The 13,744-nt window shown below is 38.9% G+C and overlaps 1 protein-coding gene across 1 annotated transcript in view; it reads left to right on the plus strand.

Annotated features, from left to right (window-relative positions):
- Positions 1-442: 442 nt before the first annotated feature.
- Positions 443-13,744, plus strand: part of LOC121735355 (neuropeptide CCHamide-2 receptor-like) — a 44,733-nt gene continuing 31,431 nt past the window's right edge. Inside the window, exons 1-2 of the mRNA XM_042126157.1 lie at positions 443-636; positions 1,188-1,407. Of these exons, the coding sequence (XP_041982091.1) occupies positions 443-636; positions 1,188-1,407 (414 nt within the window). The remainder of the gene's footprint in view (positions 637-1,187; positions 1,408-13,744) is intronic.

The following is a 13,744-nucleotide window of genomic DNA, read 5'->3' on the forward strand; positions in this document are numbered from 1 at the left end:
GCGGTGAACTTTTTTTTTCTATACCCAAAATAACGTTGAAGCGGGCCAAACTCTAAACAGCACTTACGAAGTTTGTCTAAAAATTTAAGGTTCTTTAAAAGGAGCTGGGAAATCTTCTCGCTCAGTTGCAATATTATAGTACGGGAGCCCTAGAACATTTTTTTTTTTTTGTGATTACAAGCTAATTTTTTGTGAGTACCAAGTTTTGTTGATTACAGAACCCTAAAACGGAACCCTAACCAGTTGAATGTATGTCCGGGATAAACTCAGAAAGTACTGGATGGATTTACTTCAAATTTTCCACGAATTTGTACTACAGTATTTGAGGAGTGGTTACTTCGCTCTGAAAATACTGTATAAATGTCCACAACGGATGCAAAGGCCAATTTTTTTTCTCTCTTTCATTACGACTTTATATGTATTTCTTTTGTTACAGGTGAAAATGGAAGCGCTATACAACTCGTCCGTTTTGGACGTGAACACAACGGAAAGCGACTACACCCCCTACAAAGAAAGAATAGAGACGTACATAGTGCCAGTCATATTTGCTATAATTTTCATCGTAGGCGTTCTAGGAAACGGCACGCTAGTCATAGTATATGTGCGACACAGAGGAATGAGAAATGCACCCAACACGTAAGTGATATTAAAGATTTCTTATATAGGGTAAGCTGTGAGACGCGCAGAGAATATAGAGTTCAGAAAATTAGAGAGAGAGATAATTTGAACGCTCGGTTCCGTATAGAGCAATAAAATGCAAAATTATGGACATAAGAGGTCACAGAAAGTTTTATTATTGTCATTTCAGCAAAATTTTCAAACATAAAATCTAAGATGACTTTGTCCTACCATGTACACGTTTTAAAAGAAAACTCTTACGTGCCCTTTTCATCACTTCCTGATAAGTGCCGGATAGGCTATCCATAACTTATCTGACAGATGAGTATCTGTCAGATAAGTTGTGAATAGTCTCTCCGGCCTTTTTCACCACTTACTGATAAGTATCAGTTAGTGGTGAAAAAGGCTATTAATATTTAACCCTGTTTTAACCGAAGTTCAAGACATATTTTTCATGGCATTAAATTTCCACCAACAAGTCATAGTAGGTAATGTAACCTACCTACTATGAATTGTTGGTGGAAATTCTAGGATATGATATTGGATGCAATATCATACTATCCTTTCAGGTACATCTTCTCTCTCGCCCTCGCTGATCTCCTGGTCATCCTGATCTGCGTGCCCTTCGTGTCCATCATCTACACGGTGGAGTCGTGGCCGTGGGGCGGCGTGATCTGCCGGCTGTCGGAGACGGGCAAGGACATCAGTATAGGGGTCTCCGTGTTCACGCTGACAGCGCTGTCTGCAGAGCGGTACTGCGCAATTGTCAACCCATTTAGGAAGCTGCAGGTAACTAATTCCAAAATTAACCTTGCCCCAGTTTAATAGACACAAAAAAAATCGTTTATTTATCTGACCACAGGTACAATAACAAGATGTTTTACACACTCTACAAATTAGTTAGCACAGTTTATGTGGGAGATTGGTGCCTAAACTAGGCGTAGCGTGTATTTCAGGCAGCGTTGCCAGACGTCCCGATTTTGGCGGGACGTTCCGATTTTTTCATCAAAATTAAATGTCCCGCGCAGGACATGCTCAGTCCCGCTTTTCGGGGAAAGCCCGAATGTACGTGCAGCGCGCAGCGTGCTGAGAAAGAAAGGTGCGTTATGAAGATAATAGTGTAGAGGTAGAGGGGTGGATTGTCTTTGGCTACTTTAGCTATCTATTGTCACGAAAACGTTATTTTAACGCAAATAAAAAAAAACTTTTGATTTTATACCTTTTTAACTTTGTCCCGCTTTTGACTGAAGAGTCCCGCTTTTTCACTCAAAAAGTTCCAAAGTCCCGACTTGGCGCAAAAAAATCTGGCAACGCTGATTTCAGGACACCAGGATCTCTCTCGTTTTTTCCAGCTAGTCACATAGAGTAGTGAATTTATTATTAATGTGTTACTTATATACATAGGGTGTGGGCTGATACAATCAACGTAAATAATTCCCAGGCTTTCGGTCATTGCAATGTGCAACTATGCCGTCTCCCGCTTTGTATGGGGAGGAAAAATTTAAATTTGTTTAGGTCCCAAAACAGTTCTAGCATGTCCCTTACTTAGGCTTCTGAGATCAAATGTTTCATCTAGATATATAGGTTATCAGGTTGCTGCTTTCAGCTCTGGCGACATTGCAGATACATTGGTAGCTGGTAATAAGACTGTAATAAGGATTCTGCATACTTACAGGTTTGATAATGTAGGGTTCTGTATAAAGCATATTAACCGGTTTACATTATTCAAATCCAGTGATCTAATCCAGCGCTGGATTGATACAACAAAGACCAAGTCCAAACCAATCTGGATTGCTACCTGCTAATGTAAATGGGTACTGGAATGCGTAGAATTGCATTTCAGTGCATCCAGTGCCCGTATTCTCTTTGGTTTGGATTTGGTATTTGTTGGCTGGATTGGATCACTAGTTTGTTATCCATGTTATTGTCTAATCATGTCATACATAATGTCTAATCATAAGTATAATCATCAATGCATAATCATTTTTTTTTATGAAATAAGGGGGCAAACGAGCAAACGGGTCACCTGATGGAAAGCAACTTCCGTCGCCCATGGACACTTGCAGCATCAGAAGAGCTGCCGGCCTTTTAAGAGGGAATACGGTAATAGGAGAGTTTAGGGAAGGGAAGGGAATAGGGGAGGGTAGGGAAGGGAATAGGGTAGGGGAGGTAAACTTACTCACTCGGCGAAACACAGCGCGAGCGCTGTTTCACGCCGGTTTTCTGTGAGAACGTGGTATTTCTCTGGTCGAGCCGGCCCATTCGTGCCGAAGCATGGCTCTCCCACGTATAATATCATGTTTTGTGCCAGTCATTGCATAATTTCGACAACTTCTACCCAAGCTTAATAAAGTCCATGAAAGGTCAGCGAATACAAACGAAATGAAAAGCCGTACTTTGAGGCAGATGCTTTTGATGCAGACAATACTGTTCCACCGGATATTTGGAGCTGGTATTATGTAATAGCTGCCACAGATTTAGCTTACATTTCGCTGAATTAAAGCTGCTTAAAATCATTACAAAAATAATCTATACTAATATTATAAATGCGAAAGTATCTCTGTCTGTCTGTCTGTCTGTCTGTCTGTCTGTCTGTCTGTCTCGCTTTCACGCCAAAACTACTGAACCGATTGCAATGAAATTTTGTACACAGTTATTCTAGAGTCTGAGAAAGGACATAGGCTACATTTTGATGTGGGAAAATATCTTATTTCCATGAAAATATCGATGAAAATTACTTCGCATTGCGCGTGGCCAGCGCTCATCCCGGGGGTCCTGGGTTCGAGTCCCGCAGGCGGAACAAAAAGTTTTCAATGTTCCTGGGTCTTGGATGTGTATTAAAATAATATTTCAAAAATCTTAAATATATTTTATGTATAATATTATAAAAAATCCAGAAATATATCGACGCGATGCAATGAACATTTTAGTTCTAATACGATTCAACAGATGGCGATTTTTTTACTTCGTTGTAACATAGAACTAATCATACTTATTAGTTATTATGTTTTTGTTTATAGTTTTTAATACGTTAGAATATTATGTTTAATAATATTATCACTTGCTATAATAATAATCAATCTATCTTATCTTATAGAACTCCTACTGCATTTCTAAGGAGTTCGAGTGTGTTGTGTTGGCCTATATTCCATCCAGAAAATATATCAATGCAATCAACATTTTAATTCTAATATATGAAAACAGATGGCGCTTTATTTTTTACTTCATTATTATAACAGAACTAATCATACCTACTTTATTATATATTATTGTTTTTATTCATAACTAGCTGTTGCCCGCGACTTATAAATACTGCGAAATATACTGCGAAAGTATCTCTGTCTGTCTGTCTGTCTGTCTGCCTGTCTGTCTCGCTTTCACGCCAAAACTACTGAATAGATTACAATGAAATTTTGTACACAGTTATTCTAGAGTCTGAGAAAGGACATAGGCTACATTTTGATGTGGGAAAATATCTTATTTCCATGAAAATATCGATGAAAATTACTTCGCATTGCGCGTGGCCAGCGCTCATCCCGGGGGTCCTGGGTTCGAGTCCCGCAGGCGGAACAAAAAGTTTTCAATGTTCCTGGGTCTTGGATGTGTATTAAAATAATATTTCAAAAATCTTAAATATATTTTATGTATAATATTATAAAAAATCCAGAAATATATCGACGCGATGCAATGAACATTTTAGTTCTAATACGATTCAACAGATGGCGCTTTTTTTTTTTACTTCGTTGTAACATAGAACTAATCATACTTATTAGTTGTTATGTTTTTGTTTATAGTTTTTAATACGTTAGAATATTATGTTTAATAATGTTATCACTTGCTATAATAATAATCAATCTATCTTATCTTATAGAACTCCTACTGCATTTCTAAGGAGTTCGAGTGTGTTGTGTTGGCCTATATTCCATCCAGAAAATATATCAATGCAATCAACATTTTAATTCTAATATATGAAAACAGATGGCGCTTTATTTTTTTACTTCATTATTATAACAGAACTAATCATACCTACTTTATTATATATTATTGTTTTTATTCATAACTAGCTGTTGCCCGCGACTTCGTCCGCGTGGACTTTAGTTTATAGCGCGCGGTGTCAACAAAATTTGTGTCAAATTTAAAAACTTTTTAAAACCCTGGTAAGTGGTACCCCTCTTAGGGCCGCGCAGCGCGCTACACCGGAATGGCAGCGCTGAAAGTGCTCGCCTCGCCGCTGCCATTCCGGTGTAGCGCGGCCCTTAAGAGGATACAACAGCGGCTAGAGAAATGAAAAAAAAGTACGTGTAATATCTATAGCTGTCTCCCTTACCTCAAGCCTATACCGCAGAACGCGATAGAGACAACTGCAGAAAATCCAGAAAATCAACGATTCGTTGTCCCCTGATTCCTTCTCCAAAACTTAACCGATTTAAGTACTTTTTTCATTAAAGATTAAAAAAAGGCTTGAGCTGTGTTCCTATGTTTTGCTTTTTTTGTATAATCTAGCCAAATCTGTTTTCTGGACGTTTGAACACAGTGGAAAATCTGGCCATTTTTTTGGGTTTTTGAACGTTCATATCTTATTTAATAATTAAATTATGAAAAAAAAATAAAACATAGGGACATTGTATTAGTGGCCGTAGATATTCAGGAAAAAAAATATAACTCTACTAGCATTATCCAGGGAGGAAACAGGGGACAACGTTTGTATGGAAAAAAGGGCGGTGTGGAATCCTCTTAATTAATCAAAATACCCAAAAACAGCTGTGCAGTGTGCACATAATCTGTACTAATATTATGAATGCGAAATTATCTCTGTCTGTCAGTCTCGCTTTCACGCCAAACGCCAAAACTACCGAACCGATTGTAATGAAATTTTGTATACTGATAGTCTAAAGCCTGAGAAAGGACATAGGCTACTTTTTAACTGGAAAAAAGGGTTGTAAGGGTCGTAAATTTGTTCAAAAAATTCATAATAGATGGCGCCGTGCGTCTTCTACATCGCGCTGACGCTTGCTCAAAAGTCTTTCTATAAGAGGTGGTATCATCTTACATTTAAGTCTCGATTTTTTTCGATTGTTATATCTATTCTACGGTATTAAATAACTCAGTACTTTATCTGTGCAGGCAGTGACGTAACCTTAATACCAAATTTCACCAACGACTGTTAAAGTTAATGCTCGAATTAGTATCACGTTAGCTGTTTCGTTTTTCATATGAATGAAAGAGAAGACAGGATATTTTAACAAGCTGTTAACACTAACAGACGTTGGTGAAATTGGGGCTAAACCTATCAATGATAAATAGTTTATGGGTAAAGTTGTGTAATTGGGGGGCTAAATAAGCTTTAAAATTTGGCATAATATATAAAGTTTAACATACAAAAATGAAGTACTTATTGTATGCACACTGCACAGCTGTATTGATTTAATGGGTACCAGGGTTTTTTTATAAAAGCTTTTGACACCAATTTTGTTGACATCGCGCGCTATAAACTGAAGTTCACGCGGACGAAGTCGCGGGCAACAGCTAGTATCTAATAAATTGAAAAAAAAAGGTCCGGGAATACTGGCAGATGTTGAAACGAAAAAGAAGAAGCAAGCACAATCGGCAGAATTGCTGATACGCGGTAGAAAGATAGGCGGATAAATTAAGCCACGTGACGTAATTTTATGTATTTCATGCCAATTCCAAAAAAGTTGCTAATAGCTAAAGAAATTTGCTAATGCTAAGTACTCACATGCGGTTTTGCTCGATAGTTTTACTCGATATCAAGCAAAAACCACCTTGTGGACCGCAAAACTCACAGCTCGAAGGCTCGCATCGAGCCAGTTTGAAGGCTCGAATCGAGCCGTTTTGACAATTTTTTTGACTAGTTTTTATTTTTCGTAGCTAATTTCCTTCGAACAGGAGTAAAACTATCGAGCAATGCTGAATGTGTGTACGAAAGCCCGAGCCGTGGTTTTTACTCTACGTAATTGCTCGATCGAGCAAAACCGCATGTGAGTACTTACACTAATGTTTTCACGGTCTACTCGATTCAGAACTTACAAAGGCTTAGACTAGAATTTATTTTCAAATGTCACAGACACAGGGGTAAATTGCAAATAGAGTACCACAAAGTCACCTTGTTCGACAAATGGCTTGCATTTCGGCGGAACTAATCCCATCCATCCAGTTGGCTGTTTAACATGATACGTTACTGTTTATAAATTACCATCACATGTACACGTCAGGGTGACGCAGTACATTAATCCCGTAGCCTAGATAGATGACGTACGCATAGTGGTGTTGTCAAAGAAATGATAAATTAACAAACAGTTGGTTTATTCAGGTTAAAATGTGCCATGCATTTTGTAAAAAAATATTTCGCTAATATAAAATATTAGAAAAGTATGGATAAGACGATTACTGAGAATTAAAGAAACGAAGGTTTAGAATAATTTACACCTAATAGCACATTTGTCAGCACCGTACGCGCCGTATGCGACGAACGCAAGCGGCGCGTACGCTGCGGACGAATGCGCGAGGTTTCACGTCATTGCTGAGATTGCATACAACGAACAGCTTTTCCTCTATAATAATAGTTGTTGATGATATTCAACAATTTAACACAACTCAACACTTGTCTACGATGCTTCATCTAACGAACCGTCGAGGGAACGACGTTCTACGTAATTAGTACAATATTCAGTTCATTATAACTTAAACACTTGTACGTCTGTTGCAGTTTCGCTAAGGGTGTGTCCACACGAGCGAACGTGCGTTTAAATAACGCGGTAAAACGGTTTATAAAATGCGCGGTATATAAACCGTGTAATGTAACACGAATTCTATGTGTGGACGGCACTACGAGCATTACCAAGGGCGTCGCCAGCCGATGGCGCAGGGGGGGGGCAAGATGACTTTACCTAAGTTACAATTCATACTTTTCTCATTCTCTACGAATGAGAAAAGTAGGTATGAATTGTAGGTAAAGTCGACAGCACATGAAGGTTCTCACCAAGTACTACGAGCCTTACATCTACAGCGATTGTAAAAACAGTATCTTAGTACTATATAAATATAATATATTCTGTGACAGTACAGAGTCCAATGTGTAAAGCAACGAGCACGAGCTCTTGACTATGCAATAAAAAACTTGTAAATAAGTTATAATAACATTGTTTTTTTTAAATTATCAGATTTTAATTTATAGTGGTCGTTGTTTGCATTATATTTGGCAACTTTTTTAGAATCTCTAGGGGGGGTAGCTGCCCCTCTTTGCCCCCCCTTGGCGACGCCCTTGAGCATTACATGAAACGCTCGGGGTTTATCCATCGGCTGTCGGTTTTCGCGCGAGCACAAAGGCTCGTTTGGACAATTCGCTTTGAGTTCGTGTGCAGTCCACACTGCTGACGATAAATTACACTTAATCTTACATTACACGTTACACTCGTCTGGACCCGGCTTAAATAACCTTTTTAAAATTCAGACATTCAATAAATTGTTATAATAATTTTTAAAAGTAGAGACACCATTTTAACGCTTTTTTTCCAATATTTGTCAATTAATGCTAGTTTAAGATTAAAATTACTCAAATTACAGTCATGGATAAACAAATTAACAGTTAAACACAAATAAAACACAATATTACTTGCACTTTTTCCACTACTACACTACTACAAATTTAACATAAACACGACCGGTTTCGATATAAATCATCATCAGGTGTACTTAACATAAAAATTGCTGTACAGTACTTCAGAGAATAAAAAGGAAAACATAAATAGCTCTTGGGTAAAAATTCCTTATATTGGCCCTTTATCATATAAGTTTCAACGGATTTTACAAAATAAAGAAACCAGAGTAGCATTCTACACAACAGGTTCCCTAAAAAGTATATTGTGTAATAACAAGGATAAGTTTAAGATCACGGACAATAGCGGAATATACAGCCTTTTCTGTGAAACATGCGGAGGTATATACAGGAATTTATCTGCTTAACATCGTTGTTGATTGGTAAACATTTTGACGGCAGCCAAACAAAGTGAGTGAATCCAAATTCCAAACACCTGTCAAACCTCACAAGCTTGTCATTAGATATTACTAGCTGTCCCGGCAAATGTTGTTTTGCCATATAAAGTATTTCGCCTATATTATTTTATTGAAGTGACTAAATAATTAGTATGTTACCATAGCAACGTCCATCGCTATCCCGTCGTCGCACAAACAATGATCGCCGTCAGTCTCGAGTTGTAATAATTTACTATTATTTATTCAACTAATGCACTTATATATAAAAAGTACCTACCCAGTAGCCGATTCTCAGACCCACTGAATATGCATTTAAAATTTGGTAAAAACTAAAAATCAGTAAAGCCATTTCGGAGGAGTATGGTAACTAACATTGTGACACGAGAATTTTATATATTAGATTTTTAACGTTGTTCGTGGCGGCCGAAAAGGAAGATCTTCCGACCGAGCGAGATAGCATGCTCGGTCAGGCCGAAGCTGACGTTATTTCAGACGTTGTATATATCTTGCCGTTCTCCGAAACTTTGATAGCGCGATACAGGAATGTTAGGCGAATTGTGGGTACCGCCACAGATTATTCAAGGTAAAAAATATCGCGCGTTTTACCGCTTCCCTTCTGAAACTCCTTAATCAATTTGGTACATTGTAAGTGTTACTGAGATAGTGCTAATTAATTTTAGTGTCGGGAAGGGCACGTACTTAGTTAATAAAATCAAAAATCAAAAATCAAAATCAACGCGGAGTGACATAAACTATGTTAAAATGTCTAATCTAGTGAAATGTTCTACGTGCAACATAGTGATTAACGAAGTGCTTGCTTTTATCTGCAATAAAATCGACATAATGGATGAAGAAAGCATTAGTCGTATTTGTGCAACTGCCTTTTCGGAAAGTGACATAAGCAACGCAAAACGGCTGCTGTACGAGTCGTTGTCGAAAACTATGAAATCTCGTAGACGCGATGGAAAAAAGAGTCGTGAAATTGATGATGTCATTTCTACTTTAAAAGAATACGATCCTGAGAACCTACCGATATTTGTGGCGAGAGATTTACAAAAACTCCCACCCGTCTTGTTCGACCATGTGGATGTTACGCAGATACTCAAAAACCAAGTGTTGATGCGAGAGGAGATAAATAGATTTGCTGATATCTATGCAACAAAAAAGGAGTTGGAATTGCTTCAAAACGATCTTAAGAACATAATGGAATCATCTTTAGTAAATAACAATTTTACTGGATATATTAACTCAAAGAGAGGGGCCAGTAAATTTGACGATTTAGAATGTAATAGTGGTCCTATGGGATTGCCGCCAGTGAATAATTATAGGGATGTAAAAACTATGTCAGGTAGCTATTATTCACCAAAGATGCAAAAAGATGACAATATCGGGAATCAACAAAAAGTGTTCTTACTTGAGGGTAGTGCGAAAAACAAATCAGGTGTTGCCCCGACCTTGGAAACGGCCGTGAATGTATCGGCCGCACAGCTGATAACGTCCGAACCGGTTAGCGACCGCCATATGATTTCCGATGGCAACCTGCCCGAGTATTTACCCAATCACACGACAAGCGAAGCGCGCGCGCCGGCGCCCGCGACATTACAAAACCGTAATGAATGTAATAAAAATATTATGGTCAAGTCGTATGCAGACACTTTAAAGGATCAAAATTGGACTTTGGTACAAAGAAAGAAACACAAGAATCGTTTTATCGGTACTAAGGGCAAAGCTTTGGTGGAAGCAAATGTAAATTTCAAGGCCTCGGACACTATGATACCTATATATATCTATCACATTGCCAAGGATGTAACCGAAGATGATATTCATAGTTACATACGAAAAAAATCTGAAATGGATGTTAGGTTGGAGAAAATGAATATGAAGGTTGAAAAGGAATATAATGCCTATAAAGTATTCGTACCCAGAAGCAAGGTATCTTTGTTTATGCAAAGTGATTTTTGGCCGGAAGGAATTTCTTTTCGCCGCTTCATAGATTTTAATCGAAGACTCGGAGTCAAGAAAATCAATAATTAGAATTTATGGATATGACCACTACTACAATAATTAGTTTTAATTGTAAAAATGTGAGTCGCTCAATGGACTGTGTGAAGGGCCTATGCGTTGAAGCTGATATTTTGGCGCTACAAGAAACATGGCTACTACCGCAAGATATACCTCTTCTCGGGAATATACATCATAGCTTTGCATTTCATGGGAAATCTGCTGTGGATACATCCAGTGGAGTGCTACGGGGCAGACCACACGGAGGTGTGGCATTGCTGTGGAGAAAGTCGGCGTTCCCCAATGTTTCCATAGTTGATTGTCATAGTGTTCGTCTCTGTGCTATTAAAATTCATCTCAGTAACAACAGTTCAGTGTTAGTGATTTCTGTATATATGCCTACGGACGACGTCGACAACCTCCCCTTGTTTGCGGAATGCCTAGGTGAGATAAGTGCTCTGATCGACACGTGCAACAGCGAATATGTGTTTGTTCTTGGAGACTTTAACGCCCACCCCGGTGAGTTGTTTTCGCATGAACTTTCTAACTTCTGTTCAGAACAACTGTGGACTTGCGTTGACTTGGATATGTTACCTAGTGACACCTATACATTTGTGAGCGAAGCTCACGGATGCAGGCGATGGCTCGATCACTGTATTGTAACTAGTGCCGCTCGAGACGCAATTGTTGATATTTCTGTATTGTATAATGTTTTTTGGTCTGATCACTTCCCGCTGAAATTAGTGTGTAATATAAACAAATTTATTACCAAAATTGAGGCACCCTCGTTTATTAATAATAAAGTAATATGGGGTGAGAGAGATAGTGATCAGATAAAAAAGTATAATAATTTATGTAATAATAGGTTAAGACTAATTGATTTTCCTGCTGAATTATCTATGTGTGCCGACAAAATATGTACAAACGTTGAACACAGATTAATATTAGACAGATTTTACAGTAGTATTGTATGTACCTTAAGCGAGTCTGCTGAGAATAGTTATAGGGAGAAAAAACTTAGGAAACTGAATTATGTAACAGGGTGGAATAGACATGTAAGTAGTGCTCATAAGGAGGCTCGTCTATGGTTTCAATTCTGGGTTTCCCTGGGCAAACCTAGACATGGTTTTGTTTATAAAAATATGTGCGAATCTAGAAAATATTTTAAGGCTAAATTAAAATACTGTCAAGATAATGCATTACAAATTAAAATGGACATAATAGCTAAAAATCATTCTGAAAAAAATTTCTCTAAATTTTGGAAAAATACCAGTAAGTTGAATCCTAAGCCGAGCCTTCCAATGTCTGTGGCTGGTATTTGTGATCCTGCTGGAATAGCGAGTGCTTTCCAAAAGTGCTTCAAGATATCCTCTTTACTTCCTCGGCGGAATGGAGTGCTATGGGGCCCAAGTGCCGACGAGGAAGTAAAGGTTAGATTCAGTGCTAAAGAGGTTGCCTCTATTATTAAAAAAATGCGTCGAGGCAAGTCTCCGGGACACGATAGTCTCAGTGTCGAGCACTTGAGATATGCTGGGGTGCACTTGCCGCGAATACTTGCTATGCTTTTTAATTTGTGTGTGAGTCATCAATATCTGCCGCAGACGTTGATGTCTACAGTTGTTGTGCCTATTATAAAAAATAAGACGGGGGATGCCTCCGACCTGTCCAATTACAGGCCGATATCACTGGCTACTGTGACTGCCAAGGTACTGGACAGTCTGCTTGACAAAAGGCTGGAACTGCATACAGATATAAACGATTCTCAATTTGGGTTCCAGCCGGGCCTGTCCACTGAAAGTGCCATTTATTGTCTTAAGCAGACTGTGCAGTACTACACATCCAGGAAAACGCCGGTATACGCTTGCTTCCTGGACCTGTCGAAGGCATTCGATTTAATGTCATATGACAAATTGTGGCAAAAACTTGGCGACGAAACCAATCTGCCCAAGGAACTGATTGGACTCTTTCAGTACTGGTACGGTCATCAGAAAAATAGTGTAAAATGGGCTGGAGTGTTTTCTGAGGTGTACGGGTTGGAGTGTGGGACGAGACAGGGGGGGATAAGCTCGCCCCGCCTCTTTAACCTGTACATGAATCGGCTGATAGGTGAGCTCAACAGCACCTACATAGGATGTCACGTTGACGGCGTCTGTATCAATAATATAAGTTATGCGGACGATATGGTGCTGTTGAGCCCATCGATCAGTGCGTTACGCAGGCTTCTCCGTGTCTGTGAAGAGTATGCGGTGGAACATGGGCTCAGGTATAACGCTAATAAAAGCGAATTTATGGTTTTTAATGCAGGCGCTGACAGGAGTCGCAGAAGTGTACCTCCTGTGACTCTTGGCGGTGTGCAGCTGAGAATAGTCGACCGAGTTAAATATCTGGGTCACTGGGTCACCGCCTCTCTATCAGATACGGAGGACATAGAGAGGGAGCGTAGAGCGCTATGTGTGCGCGGTAATATGCTGGCACGTAGGTTCGCACGATGTAGCAGGGAAACAAAAATAACGCTCTTTAAAGCGTATTGTCAGTCGTTCTACACGTGTAGCCTATGGGTCAGATTTACGCAGCGCTCATATAGTACGCTCAAAGTCCAGTACAACAACATATTCAGGATGCTGTTTGGTCTGTCGCGTTATTGTAGCGCTTCATCTATGTTCGCTGAGGCACATACAGACTGTTTTCAGACAATTATTAGAAAGAGATGTGCCTCGCTCTGGTCGCGTGTGCAAAACAGTCCAAACAGACTCCTGAATGTGTTGGGTAGCAGGTGGGATTCCATGTTGTTGAAGCATTGGGTGCAGCTCCATGCTCCAATAGCCCGGTTCCCATATATTTAATTTTTAATAATATTTTGTAATGTAATTCCAATTTCTTTTATATTTTACTAACACTAGAATAAGGACATATTGTTGTAACTAACACTATGGATGAAAATCTGAAATAAATGAATTGAATTGAATTGAATTGAATAATGCAGTTATCGCAATCATAGTTATCCATCATGTTCCAAAGTGAAGAATGGTCCTTAAGGGTACACCCTTAAGGACCATTCTTCACTTACTACTGTTTTATAAAACAACTAGCGCCGGCATGTCGCGTGAGAACC

Source organism: Aricia agestis, chromosome 17 (genome assembly GCF_905147365.1).
Source record: "Aricia agestis chromosome 17, ilAriAges1.1, whole genome shotgun sequence".
Lineage (NCBI taxonomy): Eukaryota > Metazoa > Arthropoda > Insecta > Lepidoptera > Lycaenidae > Aricia > Aricia agestis.